This window comes from Ammodytes marinus (genome assembly GCF_949987685.1).
Source record: "Ammodytes marinus genome assembly, chromosome: 1".
Taxonomy (NCBI): domain Eukaryota; kingdom Metazoa; phylum Chordata; class Actinopteri; order Uranoscopiformes; family Ammodytidae; genus Ammodytes; species Ammodytes marinus.
The window spans coordinates 24,954,397-24,974,878 of NC_137230.1; the positions used below are offsets into that span (position 1 = coordinate 24,954,397).

General features: G+C 41.9%; 1 protein-coding gene across 1 annotated transcript in view; it reads right to left on the minus strand.

Moving 5' to 3' along the window:
• Positions 1 to 20,381, minus strand: part of itsn2b (intersectin 2b) — a 34,449-nt gene extending 14,068 nt beyond the window's left edge. Inside the window, exons 1-18 of the mRNA XM_080030020.1 lie at positions 20,204 to 20,381; positions 11,607 to 11,685; positions 10,638 to 10,730; positions 10,294 to 10,357; positions 9,989 to 10,176; positions 9,527 to 9,772; positions 8,924 to 9,029; positions 8,671 to 8,807; positions 7,700 to 7,763; positions 6,183 to 6,320; positions 5,926 to 6,017; positions 5,442 to 5,704; positions 4,610 to 4,759; positions 4,307 to 4,447; positions 4,046 to 4,133; positions 3,386 to 3,525; positions 2,445 to 2,626; positions 254 to 1,038 (exon numbers count right to left, since the gene is read on the minus strand). Of these exons, the coding sequence (XP_079886146.1) occupies positions 254 to 1,038; positions 2,445 to 2,626; positions 3,386 to 3,525; positions 4,046 to 4,133; positions 4,307 to 4,447; positions 4,610 to 4,759; positions 5,442 to 5,704; positions 5,926 to 6,017; positions 6,183 to 6,320; positions 7,700 to 7,763; positions 8,671 to 8,807; positions 8,924 to 9,029; positions 9,527 to 9,772; positions 9,989 to 10,176; positions 10,294 to 10,357; positions 10,638 to 10,730; positions 11,607 to 11,613 (2,884 nt within the window). The 5' untranslated portion in view covers positions 11,614 to 11,685; positions 20,204 to 20,381. The remainder of the gene's footprint in view (positions 1 to 253; positions 1,039 to 2,444; positions 2,627 to 3,385; positions 3,526 to 4,045; positions 4,134 to 4,306; positions 4,448 to 4,609; positions 4,760 to 5,441; positions 5,705 to 5,925; positions 6,018 to 6,182; positions 6,321 to 7,699; positions 7,764 to 8,670; positions 8,808 to 8,923; positions 9,030 to 9,526; positions 9,773 to 9,988; positions 10,177 to 10,293; positions 10,358 to 10,637; positions 10,731 to 11,606; positions 11,686 to 20,203) is intronic.
• Positions 20,382 to 20,482: the final 101 nt, after the last annotated feature.

Sequence of the window (20,482 nt, forward strand, 5' to 3'; positions counted from 1 at the left end):
TGTGACTATTTGAACCAATCAGTAGCTGCCTTCCACTAGGGGATGAACGTTAGGTCTGAACGAGGGCCCTGATTAACAGATTTTTCGACTGGCTTCTCCCCACAGAGATTGGAGGAAGTCCCAACTGATAGGCGGGAGAGAAACTAATGTGAAGCTTGCGAGATCAGGCAAGTCTCACCAGACTATATGTGTGTGTGTGTGTGTGTGTGTGTGTGTGTGTGTGTGTGTGTGTGTGTGTGTGTGTGTTTCTTACCCTTCCTCTCCTCCAGTCCTCTCAGCAGAGCCTGAATATCCAATCTCCCTACTGCTCCACTTGGCGGCTGCTGCTGATGACGAGGCGACGAATCCTGCTTCCTCTTCCTCTCCTCCTCGGCTTTCCTCCTCTCCTGTTCTTCCTCCTTTCTCTTCCTTTCCTCCTCGCGCTTCTTCCTCTCCTCTTCCTGCTGCTGCTGGAGCTTCTTCCTGTCCTCCTCCCTCTTCCTCTTCTCCTCCTCCTCTTTCTTCTTCTCCTCCTCTCTCTTCCTCCTGTCTTCCTCGTCTCTCACAGCAGCCACGGCGGCCCTCTGCCTCCTGCGGTCCTCCTCCTCCCTCTCTCTCCTGCGCTCCTCCTCTCTCCTCTCCTCCTCCACTCTCTTCCTCTCCTCCTCCTTCCTGCGCCGCTCCTCCTCTTCCTTGCGTCTGGTCTCCTCTTTCCTCCTCTCCTCCTCCAGTTTCCTCCTCTCTTCTTCCAGCTGCTTCCTGTCCTCCTCCAGCTTCCTCCTCTCTTCCTCCTGCCTCTGTCTCTCGGCTTGCCTCTGTCGCTCCTCCGCTTCCCTCCTCTTGCGGTCCTCTTCCTCTCTCTTCTTGCACTCTGCGGCCTCCTTGGCTCTGAGCTGGCGTTCTGCCTGCTCCTTAGCGGACTGTAGGAGAGCCTGTCTCTCTCTCTCCTCCTCCTCCCTCTGTTTGGCCTCTCTCTCTTCCTGTAGCTGCTGCTGACGCTCCTCTTCCTCCCTCCTCAGCTTCTCCTGCCACTGACGCTCCTTTTCCACTTTAATACGCCTGTGAGGGGGAAAGCAAACAGTGATGTTAGTCTAAAAGTTTGTATATCAAGATAAAAAAAAAGTAGAAAATAGATAGAGTACAGTTTGTGAATACATCGTATTTCTTGCTTTAAGAGGCAGGAGGACATATCATATGAATTTTGAAGTCTTTGTTTTTGATGTTAGACCGATTGACCGCACAGTAATCTCTGTAGAACTTTTGGGAATCAGCCTCTGTCTTTGGTGCACTTTCAGTGTTCTCTTTTTAATTTTTTTGGCATTTTTTATGCTTTATTGATAGTGTAGTGATAGTGAGAGAGTTGAAATGGGGCAGAGAGGGGAGTGACATGCAGAGAATGGCCGCGGGCTGGAATCTAACCCGGGTCCGCTGCTGGCCGAGGCCCATGGGGGGGACGCCCTACCAACTGAGCTAAGGGCGCCCCCTTTCAGTGTTCTCTTAAAGCGGTCTGTGTCGCATCCTGCTCCTCCTTGCCCCCCTCCCGCCCAGCCCACTCCATTGTGATTTTCACCTTCCAGAAGACTTACAAAGATCGGCAGAGCACCACAGCTTGATTGAAAACATTTGCTCGGTGTATTACCTGACACTCTACTCAGACCTTTTTTTCTGATTTACGATTAATGACAGAGAATGGGCACTGGTATGTCACTGATAACATGTTACTTATGCCTCATTTCCACCGAGTAGAGCGGGTCGGATCGGAGCGGCTCAGAGCGGGACAGCTCACTTTTAAGAATCTCGGTGTTGTTTCCACCGCGGACCCTACCTTTACTGGTAGGGCGGGGTTAATGACCCTACCCTTACTACGGCTCGGTGCAACTCAGTGAGCAAACAGTGCTGGCTGCGGCAGCTACGTAGCAGTGGGACACGTAACTAAACCAACTGATTATTAATGACGAGGAAAAACACCAAACAATAAACAGTGCTGTGCTCACATTTTCACCAAAACACAGACTCTCTTCACTCTTGCCGAGATGAATACACATGGCGGAAATGATTCTTTCGACCAACCAATCAAATGACGGCAGCGTGTAGCTCCGCATTTTCGGTCCGCTTTCAGGTGGCTAGTACCCCTACGGAGGAGTACTGAGATCTGGAGCAGCTCAGAGCGGTTAGGTGCGCTTAAACCGTACCCTACCCAACTTTTTACAAATGAAAAGCCAAACTACCCGGACCGAACCGCTCCGATCCGAACCGCTCTACTCGGTGGAAATGAGGCATTAGAGCTTGCGTTTCTGACTCTATGAATAAAGTTTGAAAAAACAAACAGACAGCGTCTATAGCAGAGTCTTTTTTATAGGCCAGAAAAGACAGAAAGGCATAATAGGTCTCCTTCAACATGACATTTAAAGCAGATTTTTATTTTTAAAATCTAAAAAAAAAAATCGGCATTAAAAGGGATATACCTCTGAGCTTCCTCCTCCTCCTGTCGTTTCCTCTCCTCTTCTCTCTTCTTCCTCTCCTCTTCTCTTTTCTTCCTCTCCTCTTCCTGCTCCTTCTTCAGACTCAGCTCACGCCGTTTGTCCTCTTTGACGCTCCGTAGTTTCTCTAGCGCTGCCTGCTGTTTCCTCTGGCTGTCTCTCAGTTCCTGACACAAACACACAAAAAAACCTTCGCTAGTAGAGTGAAAGATGCACGACTTAATTGAAGAATGAACTCACTAGATAAAGGACTAAACACACACAGCGTTCACACACACACACACACACACACACACACACACACACACACACACACACACACACACACACACACACACACACACACACACACACACACACACACACACACACACACACACACACACACACACACACACACACACACACACACACACACACACACACACACACACACACAGAAAAAGGTTTACGAGTTAAAAAGACGGGAACAACAAAGAGAGCTAAAGTGAAAACCTTTAGTAGGTAGAAGAGGTTACGGAGGCAGGCCAGCAGAGAAAAGGCAGCCTGGAGCATAGAGTCCTCAGATCCCACTGACTGCACAGTTGAGGGGTAAGAAATGAATGAGAGAGAAGAGAGAGGAAGGAGGAATAGAGGAGAGAAAATGATAACAGACGGATGAAAGAAAGAAGGTTATGATGGAAAGAAAGGAATGATTGGAAAAGGAGGAGAGAGAAGAGGCATCACATGCAAAGCTGCAGAAGTTAGTATATTTAGTAGTAGTTATACTGGCGACTTGTGAGAATTACAAACAGGCACTGCACACTCCAAAGATAATTTTTAAAAATGTACAATATGTGATAAGTTTAAATCATGAGGATCCAGCAAAGCCCGCTACATGTTCAGCAGCATTGTTAAGACAATACTTACTAGTGTTTCATTCTTACCTGCATATCTTTGTTATACCGCTCCATCTCGGCCAGTTTGGCAACAGTCTCTTTCTCCAGAGTTCCCATCTGCTCTCTGAGTTTCACACACGTCCCCCTTTTCTCTGTAAGGCCCGACTTCAGGCTGGACATGGTCGACGCTGCAAACAGATGAAAAACAGTTAAACAAGTCCTCCCAGTCAAAACAAAGAGAGCTATGACACCAAGAGGTACAGTGAATCTCTATAATGACATCCTTATTCATACATTATATATTTGTTCTTGCACACTCTGCATATGTCAAATATAGAAATTTTTTAGATTTCCACTTGTTTAGTATAATACAGCTCTAGAAAAAATGAAGAGACCAGTCTGGATTTTTCTAAAATCTTCATCTCTACATTACTTAATGGAAATCCTCTTGACAATATTTTCGGGGGGAATTTGGTGATTTGTTGTCAGTAGTTTATAGAATAAAACCAAAATGTTAATTTTACTCAAACATATACTTAAAATAGTAAAACAAGAGACACTGAATATTTGGAGTAGTCTCTTAATTTTTTGCAGAGCTGTATATATTGTAGTGGTTCTGTATGAATATATATATATTCTGAATTTGATGTGTCTGAATGTGTTTTATATTGCTGAGCTTTTGTCGATTCATCCAGCAATACTACTAACCAGGCATGTTGTTCAGAGCCATGCTTTTCAGTTTCTCAGTCAGTCTCCTCTGCTCCGGAGTCAGTTGGGACAACTTCCTCTGGAAGTCCTGGACGAGAGGAAATGCATCAAAAGCAACAAGAAATGCGTCACTGCAGGAAAAAATATTTAGGGAAACATTGATGCAAACTTCAGGGAACGAAATACCGTTTGGGGCTCTGCATAAATCACAAAATAACAAGGCACTGTTACAACCATAGGCACACACACACACACACACACCTCCAGCTGTTTCTGCAGGTTGTACATGTCCTGTTGGCGCGTCTCTATCCTTTGATTGGTCAGATCCAGCTCTGTCTTGTGCAGCTTCTTCTTGTTCTGAAAGTCACGCAGCCGATCTGAGATCTGACGATGCTTGTTACCCTGAGGCAGAGAAACACAGAGACGCACAGAGGGAGAGAGAGAAAGAGAGGGGATGACTTGACAAAGTGCATAATGCGTTAGAGACAGCTTGACAACAGCTAGAGGTAAACATGTGATATGTTGCACTGAAATAAAGCTCTACAATGTTTCTGGGCCACTCACCACAGCCTCCAGCTCCATCTCCAGACTCCTCTTCTTAGCTTTCAGCTTGATGATGTCATCCTTGTCCTGCTCCCTCTTTATCTGGAGTTCACCTCTCCGCCTCCTCTCCCACTCCTCCTTCCTCTGACGCTCCAGCTCCCGCTGTGCAGCCTGCAACCCAGCCACACAGGAATCACAGCTTTGACCAAACCACTCTCTGCCAAGACCATGCAGGAAAATGTACTTGTACTTGTGCATTGGGATGTGCTGTGATATGTGATATTGACAAAAAACAATATCTCGATACTTTATGGGAATTTGCTGATAACGATAATTGATGATATTTTGCATCCCCTCGAAAATATGTTTGTAAATACCCTGTATTTTACAAGCTTGCTCCTGTTAATAGTAGATTAGATGTTATCGATATATTAAAGATTTTTGTTTGACTTGACCTTATTGGAAATGAGGGTCACCCCTCAATGATCTCTCGAGTATAAATTAAGGTTAAATGAAATGGATTAAAGCAGAAGTAAGTGGTTGGATAATTTTAGCTAAACTCCTGTCAGTGACTGCAGTTAGGAGTACCCTCCCTCGTCCTTTCGTCATCACATCAATACACAGCAGTCTTCGAAGAGTAATTTATCTAGCATCACCTCAGATCCATAAGTAACATAAAACATGATACAAAATTATAGCTTATCCTTAGCCCTTGAATCACCGATAGTCGTGTTTTGATTGTTTTTTGCTTAATGAGTGACATACTCGATGTTGTCATTTCAGACAATAGATGATATACATTATTATATCGCACAGCCCTACTTGTGCACACAGCTGTAGCGTGCTGCCTCACCTCCTTTCTCTCTATCTCCTTAAGTCGTTCTTCTTCCTTCTGCCTCTCCAGCTCCCTCTGTCGCTCCAGCCTCCTCTCCTCCTCTTTCCTCCTCCTCTCCTCTGCCTCGCGGGCCTCCTTCTCTCTCCTCTCTCGCGCCTCTCTCTCCTTCTGAGCGCGCCGCTCCTGTTCCCTTCTCTCCGCTTCCAGTAGGGCCACTCGTCTTTTCTCCAGTTCTGCATTCCCTCGCTCCAGGTTAGCTTTGAATTTATCCTCGAACGAGACTGAATACAGACGAATAAAAGGTTTTTCAAACGACATGACAGGTGCACATCTGTGATCGACAGAACATTGATTTTTCCGAGTGAGGTTTGGTTACTAGGCATAGTTCCAGCCTTCTGTTATCTTAGTAGTGGAGAAATGTAGAGCAGGACTTGATATATTAATATCATCATAAATCAGTTAAACAAGGGGACAGTGTGTTAAGGGTTGACATTGTACTGACAATTGTTTTTGGCTTTCTGAGGAGGCTCTATGTCCAGGTCATCTGTCAGTGCAGCATAGGGAGAGGAAGAGCTGGAACCGTTTACTGAAGCCCTGGAACACAGATTTTAAACAGCTTGTCTTAATACACAATTAATATATTAAATAAGCATACAAACAAGCACTATAATCAAATGTTTAAAAATCACCAACAACCGCTGTTCAGATTATTGTGAAATGTTTTTTTTTGCTAAAACTGAGTCATAAGTTTCCACATACCGCCGTGAGGGTGGAACCAGCTCAGTTGGCAGTGTCAGCGGCAGTGCTTGTCCGATCTTTGCCATGTCCACGAGATGCATTGCCAGAATAAACTCCTCAGCTTTTAGCTTGCCGTCCTTATCCACATCAGCCAAAGTCCTGCGGGAAGGTTAAGATTTGGAGGTGTGAGGTTTTAACATGATGTTAAACTGAAATATATGGCCTCTTCAGAGAAACAAGCTCTTCAATAAGTTACAACTTTTTGTTGATCAGCTACTCTCAATACAGTTATGAAATAAAGAGTTAAATTTGATTAAAAACTTGCACAAATCCTCACTTCTGTTGATGGTTTCCCTTGCACATGTTTTTTTGTGTGTGTGTGTGTGTGTGTGTGTGTTTTGAGACTTATAAAATGCCATTGAAAGACTTTTTAAGGTTGGTCACCAAAATGTTTAGCTGCTTATGGATTTTGATCTACATTGACATGTCTAGTTATAAGGACAATATTATTTCTACACCATTATTCGCTAAGAGCAATCATTAAGTGGCCTATACTGTATAACTATAACTGGAAATGCAGACATATTCTTTTTCAGATTTTTTACTTATTTACAATATTTTTAAATTCCATTTATTTATTATTATTATTATGGCGGAATTATTCTTTGTCTTTTTTTTATAAATGTTTTCAAGCACTTAGGCCTAGCTGTGCAAGAAAAGTGCTATTAAAATATGTTCGATTGACTGACATATTGGATGTTATAATAAACAACTTTACCAGTAATAGATACTAAGATTAGCCTTCATTTGGAAACAAAGAAAGTTAAATGAAGTTTCTCACTTCCGGCTGCCAAACTAGACTTGACTCTTAAAGAGGACCTATGATGCTTTTTGACTTTTATGACCTATAAACGTTGTTATGATGATTCATAGTCATGCTTAACCATACTAAATTATCAAATAATGACTTGCATGCATTTCGACGTATTCCCTGCTGACCGTCTGGGGTGTCTGTGCAGAGCACTAAACACTATTCTAGCCAGTCGAGAAGTCACGTCTTCAAAGCGGTCTACCCTTTCATAATTCGTGACGTCGCATAAAAATTTGTGACGTGACCACGCGGATGTTTCCATGTATGGTAATGCTGTCACTTCCCTGTTCGCGTCTGCCTCGCGCCCTTATAGGTCCATGCTCGCGCTTCCCGCCACTGAAAGTGTTCCGGAAGGAAGGTAACCAATCACAACGGAGTGGGGTTTGCAAGAGGATGGGGAGGGTAGCGGAGATGGCCGATGCACAGGCGGAGGGAGCGGAGATTGCCGAAGTACACACACTCAAGTCTTGACAGGAAGTGCTGGATCGCCAAAATAAGAGAAAGAGCTTCCCGAAAATCTACATAGTTTTTTGTGATGTGATTCGTGTCAGGTTGCTCTATAGCAGTGTAAAACAAGAAATTAAGACCAGAAAAGTAGTATAATAGGTCCTCTTTAACAACAACTATAGCAATCATAGGACATGTACAGACACATATATATTCTCACCAGATGGAAGCCAGCTGTGTCTGAGTCAGCATGGTGGTTGCCATGGCACCCCTCACCTGCTGACCTGGGAACAAAGAGCGACAAATGTCAGAACATCTGTAAAGCACAGATGTGTGGGTGTTTTGATTTTGACAAACGTTTACTTAATTTGACAGACAGCTCTTGTCCATCTTGTGTACTGTGTAGGGAGCAGTGATCTATAATCTACTAAGAGACTGGATCAATGTTAAAGTAAAATAAGATGCAATTTTTGTCACATGCTGTATGTATTGTTCTAGCTAGACCACAGATTATGTGCAAAGTCTTCTGCAAGTCTGGCATGTGTCCGTGTGTGTGTGTGTGTGTGTGTGTGTGTGTGTGTGTGTGTGTGTGTGTGTGTGTGTGTGTGTGTGTGTGTGTGTGTGTGTGTGTGTGTGTGTGTGTGTGTGTGTGTGTGTGTGTGTGTGTGTGTGTGTGTGTGTGTGTGTGTGTGTGTGTGTGTGTGTGTGTGTGTGTGTGTGTGTGTGTGTGTGTGTGTGTGTGTGTGTGTGTGTGTGTGTGTGTGTGTGTGTGTGTGTGTGTGTGTGTGTGTGTGTGTGTGTGTGTGTGTGTGTGTGTGTGTGTGTGTGTGTGTGTGTGTGTGTGTGTGTGTGTGTGTGTGTGTGTACACACATACATGTGGAATTGTTGTTTAACAGCATCATGGCTATTTCAAGAGAACAGGTCCAGCAGGACTTGCAGAAACAGAATGAAAAAGCAAATGAATACTTGGCTGAGTGTGTGTGTGTTGAGAAACTGCCATGGTGTCTGAACACACCCTAAGCAACCACTTCCTTAGAGTGAGCTAAGGCATGACACACGTAGAAAAAGAAAATGGGGAGGCAACCGTCATCAGGGACTGTTGTTCATGAACATCCACGCCTGCATTCCAGGCATAGTTTGGTTTTGCAGGACCAGCTCACTGTTCACATACACGTAGACACACATCATACCAGTGAGGTATCCAGTCATCTGTTTATCCAGGCCATTGAACTGTTGTCTGTATTTAAGTCTGGAGGCGTGTGGCACAGCCCAGTCACTAGGACCAGTTACCATGGGGGACATCATGGAGGGGGATGAGGAAGCCGAGCTGAAAGACAAACAAAAAATAAAAGCTCAACACACTAAACTTTATTCAAAGACAAATGAGGCCCTTATTGTGCAAAAGAAGGAAATTACATAATGCCTCCAACTGTATTGTGTTACCTGCTAGATCCTAGGTCCAGCAGCATTGATGTCTTGTTTACAGCAGCAGCAGCACCAGAGGACAGTCCTTGTGGAGAGGAGTAGGGCGATGCAGAGTAAGGTAGGCCTGACAACACAAAGCACAAACACATATCCATTACACACTCTTCTATATTTATCTGCATCCATCCATCCACTGGCCAAAACCATAAAATGTTAAGGGGCGGGGATCCCGTGAGTGGGTCAGTAATACACTTCCTTCAACCCATTGCGGTGACATTAATGAAGGGCATAGAGGCTACGTTTATGGAGATGAGACAAAGAGACCTGACTCTGCAGGATTAATTTAATTTCCCTTCTTTTCCCCTTAAACTACAGACATATTTCATAATCTGCACTGTGCTGCAAACAAGTATAAGATTAGTTCTCAGAGCAGTTTAACTATAAATACAACAAACAAAAAATAAGTATTTTGTGATAATCAAAGGACAGATGAATACATTCAACCACACATACAGTAGTAACTTCCTGATGACTCTTACCCAAAGCAGTGACAGATACACAATAGTACAGCAAAGGGAAGGAGAGTGATACATTATAGATAGAAATTAAAGTGGTCTATACCTGCTGACATTGGATGGAGAATTCCCATGGTGCCGTTTGGCAGGGTGGCGCTTCCCATGGTGGGCATCATGGGTCTGTTAGGGGCGGAGGCTATTAGAGGGCTCATACCCATTGCACCAGGAACCAAAGGGCTGAGGCCTGCCATTGGTGTCATAGTTGAAAATCCAGGGCTTGCCATTGAGAGAGGGGTCAACATGGAGAGATTTGCCCCAGGCACCATGGACAAGTTAGGCAGAGAACCCATACCTAGGCCAAATGCACACGCACAGTTAGTCTGACCCAATGGTCAAAATACAGGTGCACAAAGGTGTACAGAGACTATCACTCAAACACATGAAAGATTAGTTGGTCAACAGTTGTTAAAAATCAATAAATAAGGCTTTTCCCTCTTGTTGTTTCCTTAAAAAAATCAGTTCGTAACTAACTGGGATCCACTTACAGCATACAACAATAATACTGTACCATAAGCGGAGTTGGTCAAGGATGAAGTGTGCTTATTGAGGGTTGGAGCAGAGACTGGAGGCTGCTTCATGATGATTGGCAGGGCCGAGGGAAGGGAGGTACCCTGGAGTTTCAGCTTTACGAGCTTCATAGCGATGGAAAACTCCAACCTGTCCATCTTCCCGTCTTTATTCATATCAGCCAGAGTCCTGAGAGACAGAGGAGCACATATTAAAGTCAAGGTTTCAGTGATTAAGTTCTAGAGAACCCATTGCTCCAGAGAGCACAGGTGAGTGTGAGTCTGAGAGTGTGTGCATTATTCTCACCATATCTCAGCCAAAATTGAAGCAGGCAGCCCAGATTGAAGGAAGAACTTCCTTGCCTGCTCCCCTGCAGAAAAAAGAAACAGAGAAACACAAGAAAATTGAAAATTATTCTGCAGGCAAATCTGAATAATGTGTGTGCTTACAAATGCCAGTGTACACATCACTGTATGGTATGCTTGTGCCAGCAGGTGCATGTATATTTGTCTTATCGCCTGATAAAACATTTGTGTGTATATGACAAATAAGTATATGTGCCCGTCTAGTATTGTGGTATTGGGAAATAATTTTTGGTTCTTGGATGCGTCGCAGTGAATTTGCATATGTGTGTGTGTGAGTGTCTGTACCTGAGACATAGCCCATCGACGGGGAGAGTGTCTCAAACTTCTGGTCATGTTTGAACCTCTCCTCTGGAGAGATTGCCCACACACTCAGACCACCTGGAGAGAAAAAGAAGAATTCACAGGGACAGAAGAATGTAAGACAGTGTGAAACATTGGACATAGCCATTAGCATTAGGTGTATATCAAGCCAATCAGCAGTGGTCTGGTCTAAAGCAGAGTTACCTCACCCTGCCAAATACAAATTACATATTTTTATATCACTGTTTAAATAAATGACAAGTGTAAATTAAAAACACAGATAACACCTAAATCTGAGCAGAGCAAACAAGCATCCACGATGCATGATTTGAAAAAAGTCAGGAATCATTTTATGAATTGCAATGAAACAGGAAGTAAGAAGGACACACACAAACACAGACACAGATGACATGAGAAGAGAGATGATCTCAAGGCCGTCCTCAGTATCACTCAGGAGTTGGGAACGTACAGATATTGACAAAGTGATAATAAAGCGTGCAGTGTTCCCAGTGTTACTTAGTTAAGACAAGGAGGACCATATACAGATTTTCATTACCATTAAACCAGTCAAGGCTCACTACACAACAGTGTTTAGCAGAGGCAGCAAATGGGCACTTAATAAAACAGTCACCATTCCTGTTATTTATGTGACTGGTGCTATAAAAAAAAGCTGGTGTCAAAATATGGAAAGTTATGGAAAGGAAAAGTCATCACAAAGCATAACAACTGTATCAAAGTAGGACTAAAAGTAGGCTGGACCAGAGAAGGACCTCACTCACATGATAAATAGGAAATAAGAGATAAACGAGTAAAACAGTATGCACGTGCAGCACTGTTTTGGCCTCAACAGATGTGCAGAAACAAAAAAACACCTCGTCTTTTTTCACACAGACACACACGGTCCCAACACTATTTTACACACCCACTCCCACACACAAACTGCAGTGCTCTTACCATTCATATTTGCAGGTGGCAGAGACAGAGAGGGGGGAACTCCCGATGGACGGTGTCCTCAGCTACTGCTCGCAGCCATCTGTAAAACAAACAGTCACAGTCCAGTCATGTTGTCAGTACTGCAGCTAAAACAGGACACTGGAGTCACTACTGAAAGGAGGGGGAGAAGAAGAAAGGAGGCAGAGAGAGAGAGAGAGAGAGATAGAGAGAGAGAGAGAGAGATTCTGATCAGTCAGCAGAGTCAAACAGGGCTCCTCCTGTTCGCTTCAGTCAGCAGCACTCTGGCCACGTCCCAAAGCCTTTTAACTACTGTCTGGGACATGTTCCAATACTATCCACACACTGACTCTGTAGTGGCCAGTCACCAGTACTACACAAGCACGACTGATAAACCTTCATAAGAAGACATGTACTTTCTTCGTCCAGTAAAATATAAACCCCTGCTCAGTACTCGTATGTTGGACCAGATTTAGGCTGTGATGGCAGCGAACAAAGGGTGTGTCAGTCACTGGACAAACGACTTGTTGTTTCACTGTGTGAGAAGACATCAGTTAGTTATTCATGCTACTGCCCAAGTTTGATGGGTAAATGGGACTTCTCTACAGATGCTGCATTCACGCTCATCCTTTTAGATGCTGCAAAAGCTATAAATGGACTGGAAGATACAGTGTGTGTTAGCAAGCTAGCATATGCTGATTAGCACTATACACAAACTACGGCTGAGGGTGATGGAAATGTCCTTAGTCTAGCAGGTATCTGGTCATAAACCAAAGTACCTGACGTAGTTATATTTTGTCCTCATGATAGTGGTAGATTTAAAGTCTGAGGATCACTAAAGTCAGTGGGATTTAGCCTCTTGAGACTACGAAAGTCTTTACAAAATATTGTCCCAAACCATCCAATAGATGATTGGTGTTTTCCTAAGGTAGGTAAAAATAAAGTTTATGCAGCTGGTGGCACTAGAAGAAAGGTGAGGGGATCCCCAAACTCGGTAGGATCATTCCTAGGGGACTGTGACAATCAGTGCAAAAATATTTGGCAATCTTTCAAGTTATCGTTGACATATTTCAGTCTCACCCAGGTGGTGGACAAAACAAACTAAATGGTTTCCAACCTACCTCCCTGTCACCTATGGCATTTCTCACACTCAGTTACATCAATCTTTAAAACTCTTTCTTGTCAGATCATGCACACGCAAAGCAAGTGTGGAAAGAATTGGCGTTGCTGTTGCATAAACCTGTTTGATTGGTTTAGTCAGTGCAAGGGTGGAGGTGTCTTTGTCTCCACGTCTCTCCATGTTTTGTGATAGATTTAGTCACATCTCTACAATATACATTTCTAAAAAATTGTCTTGCAGCAGTGACAGAGCCAGAACGTTGGTGATTTATAATCTGTTCCATTTGTCAAATATTTTAAAGACATTTTTTGTTGATTTTTTCAGTAACTTTTTTTTCTTCAAATAAATATTGCTTGGGACATATGGGAGGAAGTTTGTGGAGGGTCACATCATGGTAAATCATGTGTTAGATGAAAATATGTCATATTGATTATAAGACTGTATGTGCATGGACTAAATGTACCACACTGCCATACGGGATCTGTGCTGTCAAAACCAGACCAGTAACTTGTGTCATGCTGGGTTTGCCAGCATATTTATAGGTCTCTGAGTGCAACACAGTTCCACCTGTTGAAATACAGCCAACACAAAACCAAGTTGTTTAGATGTACAACAGTTTGTCAATGTGGGAAGAACAATGTGCACTTTTGCCCTGGAAGGTCGTACTACAGGACAGACTCACAGAATACGGTTTCTACGGATCATTTTAAACAACTGACGTGAATATAGGCAATCTGACATTAAATACAAAACTAGTTTCAATTCTCTTCCATGCGTATTTTTTTTTTTGGGACGATGTGAATCCAGACCATCACGTTGTTTCTGTAGCTTTCATAGTCACTTCATCACACGTGGACTGAACACCTGCTTCCTCTGTGATTATCTCTGTCCCATCAGCCCCGTCAGACTCGCATGATGTAGTCGGAGGCAGAAAGAGGAGGAGAGAAATTCCAATCTTTTTGCTCAACACTTCCTGCTTGGTTCTCAAGCATTTCCTTGTCCAGTGTGAATTCGACGGGAAGTGATGGTGGATTTTGGCTAAGGAACGGCTTTGATGTCCAGACAAAATTGGAATCAAGGGTCTCAGAAAAGGCTGCAAGGTTGGGTACAGTGCAGGAAATACAGATTGATGAAGGGGTGTTTTTTTAGGAGTCAAAGTGGTAGACTCAGCTTTGCAAACCTTATGTAAATGCTTTGAGGGCTCCACCTTTCCTTTGAAAAACAAAATACATTTTATACTTCACCTCTGTTGCAGGACCTGATTAAAACCCAGTAATAGACAAAAACAAACGACACTGGGCTGTTTTGACAGCGTTACAGTCGTTGCCATAGAGATGGAAGCATGAATAATAGAAAGCAAAGCAGCACAAAGTCGTTTTTTTTTTATTTACATAAAAGGTTTACATGGGCGTCAAATGGGCTGGGCAATTTACCTAAGATTAGGAATCCCTTTCAAAAGAGACTGTAAAGCCCAATGATGGATTCATGTAATGAACAGAGACTGACAAGAGGAAGGCCTGTGTTCAAGGCAAGCCTGTGTGTGACTACCTAAAAATGTGGAGTGTCTGAACATTGGAATACAGTCGGAGGCAAAAACTGAAATGATACCTTGATATTTTGTTAAATTTTCCTTCAACCCCCGTAAGTCTGTAGCCTGGTCCTACCAGACCACCATACTTCATTTCATTTGTACAGAAGTCTGGAATCTCTCAATTGACAAACGTCAACTCACTTGAAGGCGGGTGTCTGTTGAAGTTTAAAACTATTTGATCTGCCCAGTGCCACTCTGGATCTGCTAACCAATTGCATAACGTTTGGTTGTGACATATGTTATGCGCCGGCTTCTGAGCCACTCCCTCTATTCACTGAATGGACCTGCAAAAATCTGACTGGAGAAAAGTAGGTAGGCAGGCAGTGCCAGGCTAGTAAGTCTGATGGATCCAGGAGTAAATTGAGTCTTGATCAGACTGAGTGATGAGTGTGTTTGTATCTGTTATTGATAGATAACCAGTCTGACTGTTCTGTGGCGTTTCCTAAACAATGCCTCACTTACCAGGTGTAAATATACCCAACTGTCAAGTTGGACAGAGCAGGCAGGAGGAGATACTGTACATAGAGGTAGCCCACAGACTATTCATAGCGAGAACAGTTTTACACAACCCATTGCAAGTGTTTGGTCATTTTTCTATTAGGGTTGCATGTATCCAAGTTAGCATACAAACAAGAGCCTGTTTCACATAATTCTCGAAACTGGTAAGGTTTCCCCTGATCCAGGACTGGTCGATGAGACAGCATTCACAGTGGTATGGCTCTGAAATAAGTAATGTTAAATGGAGTGCACCTTAATCACACCTGTGCTTTTCCTGCTGTCAAGTCTTTTGCGGAAAAAAAGGCCTGTTGTACAAAGCAACATGGGGCAGTCCCTTTTTATTAGCCTGAGTGAAAATTTGCATCTTTCTGTGCATGTTGTCTTTGGGCTAAAATATTGTTACATTTAAACTTGTTTTTTAAGGTCACAAAACCACCTGACCTGATGCTGTATCGATGGAGAGTTGTGGTAAAAGGAGGACCACACTGCCTCAGAGTTTGGTCTCTCTTTTAATATTATGGCTTCTTGGCTATGTCGGTTATAACCTCACCTGCTTTGGTTCTGCTGAAAGACTGGGACATTTCCGTCTCACCGTTAGTACACAGGAAGCTGTTTGATAAATAACCTGGCTGTCTCTGACCTTAGCTGCTTCAGTAAAAGCTTTGCACATTGCGGGTCGTACTCTCTTTCCCTCACTCAGAGAGCATTTGTGAGTGTCTGTTAAGTGCACTCTCTACACTGCACCTTGCTGCCATGTCAACTTTGTTTTCCACAGAAAGAAAGAAAGAACACAATGAAAACCAAGAAGGATATGGACGAAACTGGGGAAACGAGTCGCTAATGTTTTTGATGAACCGTGTCTCTTTTCCTAATTCCTTCTACTTCCTCATTCCCTGACTATCTTTTGGACAGCACTTTATTCTTCTGTGTCGCACACTGTCCCTCCATGAGTCATTGTATATCTTAGTGCATCTAAATCTCACCCCTGACTCTGACCTGTCCTCATCACTGCTATGTGTAACAAGCACTGCCTGTTTGTCCTGCGAAATTATTGATTTCCAGCCGCCTCGCTAGCTGACCTCACACCAATGACATCAACTCCATTCACGACTATCTCTCGCTCTCTCTGTCTGTCTCTCCCTGTGCCGATTAGTTTCTATAAACAGCTAAATGTATCCATGCTCCTCCTTTGATATTCCCCTCTTTCTGAGTTATTCCCCCCCACCTTGTCTTTCCAATGGTGTCCCACCATACAGTCAACTCTTCAGTGGCCTTGTTAAAGTCAGTGACATTTCAGTGCAACGCATCATCCACCCAACCATATAAACACTCCATCCACACCAGTGGCGTTAACACAACTTTATGGAGTGTATCAGATTGTGTTTGATTAATGCTGTGTTGTATGCAGTGCTATGTTTTCATAAGAGGCAAGGCATGCCTCTCCCTCCCGTTAATCTTTTTCGAACCACCCCGATATGTCCATATGAAAGATTTGACATGGCTGGAGAAAGTACTTTGATTAATAGTTGTTTTAGTTTGAACAAGAGTTCAAACAGGATATTTCTGGTATATTGTGTGTGTGTGTGTGTGTGTGTGTGTGTATATTTATAAATAGTAGTTAAAATGTAGGTTAAAATCCTTAAATCGGCTGAATGAATTCCCCCAAAACCCAAACTCAATGTAGGGTTGCTTCCAGGTGATGATCTCAAGGAACATGAAAGTGATAAAGAAATATTCAGGGATTCAGCTTCTGATAGCCATGCTGACAATGTTAACAACACTGTGATAATAATGCAAAAGGCAGCCCCATCCTTCCACTCTGCAGAGAAGTCTGCGGTGACGATATGCTACACAGTAACACTGCTGCAAATGACAGCAGCATTGATTGTGGAAACCCCAGAGCTCAAAAACAAAATTGATCAGTTGAAACTATTCTGCCAACCCCAAACATAATAACATAATCACAGTAAGGTGAAGGACAACTGAGAAAGTCTGTGTTTGGCATTCAATTTACACAAAGTTAAAGAAAGCTGCTGCTGGAGAGACCAAACGGTGTGTTACATTTCCAGCAGTGACAGAGACACTATATTAAAAGCAGCTTGCCCTGCCTTTAAGCTATGTTTTGAACACCACCGGGGCCCACTGAAGTCTCTGCATCGCTCAAACAAGGAAATACTCTAATGCGATGGATCTATAGTCACAGGAATATTGAAAATGCTCTGTGACCCAAAGCTTCACTGTCTGTCAAGGTGCAGCATTTCACTTTGTTTATCAGAGTCGGGCAATGAATGCTTAACCACACACCTCGGATTAGAAAGGAAGGTTGTGTTAATGATGCATTTATTTTGTGGTACTGCCCTTGAGAGGATAGCTTTATAAGCATCAGGCCTGTTGAATTATGAATGATTTAAAAGAGATGTTATGCTAAAATCAAAATGATGCATTCACATGGTTTCTTTGCTCACGTTCTTAACCCTTATGCCCCGTTGGTGGAGATTTGTGTATCTGGGGTTGCATTTTTTAGATAATTTTGGCTGTGATTGTCCCCTAGCCATAACATTTGGTAAGGAGGTGTGTTTTACAATGAAGTTGGGATATTCTGAGTTTCATCCATATCTACTTCATTTTGACTGTGTGAGATGTTTTTGTTACACTGGGACCGTTAACTACACGATTTGTACCATTGACTTCCATTATAACGACATTTTTTGACCCCCCCCCTTAAAATTAAAGTGAAAAATAATTTTGACTGTAATTTCCCCTTTCTCTGTAGTAAACTTGATAAACTTACGTAAAAACAAGGTCAATAAAAAAAATGCCCCATTTTAGCCCCCCCCCCCCCCCACTAACCTCTATGGTGACCCTTTACAACAAATTGGCATCCTTGTATAATTCATGGCTGCAAACCAATAAAAAAAATAAAAAAATACAATAAAATGGTTTTGATGTGTAGTTAGTGAACACATCTTTTAGTCAGAATGGTTGAAGTGAAAAAATATTTTCCAGGAGTCAGTCTGTGTGAACTCAAATCACATAAACTGAAATCCTTGTGTAAAAAGATGCCATTTCGTAAACTCATAAAAAGCCATAAAACCAGTATTTTTGATTCCTTGGCAATGGCAAGATAAAATCAGAATTTATAAAAAATGTTCCATTAATTTTGAAGGTAAGGCATCACATTTTAGGTTTTAACTAATTTCTAGTTGATTTATTCATTTCATATGGTCTCAAACCGAGGAACAAACTTTGGTCTCAAAACTGTACTTCAGGATTACTAGCCACTGTGACAAAAAATCTAAAGAAAAATGGCAAAGGTGTTCTGATATGGATAGTATGGACTAATGTCTGCATGTCCATGACAAAATAAGATTGTGTGTGTATGTGTGTGTGTGGGGGGGGGGTGTGTGTTTGCATGTGTCATACGATATTAGGGCTGCAAATCTGTACCCCTTGTAATTTCTCTCCTCTCATACACACACACAAGCACACTTTCACACACACACATGCACTTACACATGCACACACACACACACAGACACATACACACACACTCACACACTAAAAAAAAAAAAAAAAAAAGCTGTTATTTTGTAGTTTTAGTGAATGGTTTTCATCATAAAAATTCATATTTTGATGATAAAAGAGGTGATAAAATGGGTAAATTTTACTATTCTCTTTCATTTTACCCAATTGCATTGTGTTTTCTGCAGTAATATGGGAAATCAGAGGCAAAAAAAATTTTTCACTTTAATTTAAGGGCGGGTTGCCAAAAAGTTTTGTTATAATGTAAGTCAATGGTAGAAATCTAACTTTTTTTATTCAATTTGACATTATACAAAAAGTAATAATGCCCCAAATTCAATTTTCTCACCTATTGTTCAGATGGGTGAGCCGGTGATACTAATGATAATCAAAGTTAAAAAAAAATATTTGAATATTGAATTTTAGTGTATTTTTCAAAAAAGCGGTTGGTGGTATATGATCGAAATTGGCATCTAAAGGGTTAATTTTTAATTGCGATTAATTAAATCATGACATAGATTGAACAACAACCCCTTCATGAAAAATATGGAAAAAGAAATTGTGAAAAAATATTGATCTTTCATAATTTTAATGCAATTTAAAGGTCAAAATACACAAAATGTACTTAACGGTCCCAGTGTAACTTTTTTATTCAATCTGACATTAAACAAAAAGTAATAATGCACCAAATTCAATTTTCTCACCTATTGTTCAGATGGGTGAGCCGGTGATACTAATAATAATCAAAGTTAAAAAAAATATTTGATTATTGAATTTTTGTGTATTTTTCATTAAAGCGGTTGGTGGTATATGATCAAAACTGGCATCTAAAGGGTTAATTTTTAATTGTGATTAATGAAATAATGACATAGATTGAACAACAACCCCTTCATGAAAAATATGAAAAAAAAAAATATGGAAAAAATATTGATCTTTCATATAATGCAATTTAAAGGTCAAAATACACAAAATGTACTTAACGGTCCCAGTGTAACTTTTTTATTCAATCTGACATTAAACAAAAAGTAATAATGCACCAAATATAATTTTCTCACCTATCATTCAGATGGGTGAGCCGGTGATACTAATAATAATCAAAGTTTAATAAAAAAGTTGAATATTGAATTTTAGTGTATTTTTCAAAAAAGCGGTTGGTGGTATATGATCGAAATTGGCATCTAAAGGGTTAATTTTTATTTGTGATTTATTAAATCACAACATAAATTGAATAACAACCCCTTCATGAAAAAAATGGAGAAAAAAAATTGTGAACAAAATATTGATCTTTCATAATTTTAATGCAGTTTAAAGGTCAAAATACACAAAATGTACTTAACGGTCCCAGTGTAACTTTTTTTTAATAGGGCATAAGGGTTAAACTAAACTGACTCTTAACTCTGTCTGGCGTTAAGATAACCTGAAAGAGTAACATTCCCTGATCACTTGTCACCAGCTGGTCTGGGACCTGCCTGTAACCTGCTGGACTAGTTTGAACCGAGAGGAATTCAGGACACTTTCATGCATCTGCTTTTACAATTAAAGCCTACTTTCCTCCAATACGCTCTCAATAAATAGACCTAAGCCTTATATAGGTATCGATTACACCTCACATCTAATATAAGCAGCACGGTTCAGCTAGCTAACCCAGCTCCCATCCCAGGTTGATCCCCACACCTTCACATATAGATTGTAGGCTACTGTAGCCTAATTATATGTTTCGGTATCAAAGAGACACAAATAATAACATGAGACATGTATACACAGTCCAGAAGCTTAAGAGTGGAATAAAAGCCATCTACAGAGACATTAACGTAACAATATCAAACTTGCACTCATGCTTAGATAAGCAGTTTCGCCTGCGTAGCCTACCTCTCTCGCCACGGCCACAAAAACATCAACTTCCAACTTCCAAAGGCGCCTGAAGTTATCACCCACCACTTCTGGACGGCTTCGCAGACACACGGCGGAGGATTATTATCCTAGAAGAGCACTGTTTGTCGGAGAAAATGACAAAGTTTGTTACTCCGAGGACCTGTTGCTGACAGCTCGGTGTGTCACACCAACAACATGGCTGACGACGAGTGAGCGGAGGCTGTTACCGTCCCATCCGCTGGGTGGGAGGAGAGAGGGAGAGAGGAAAGTTGGACA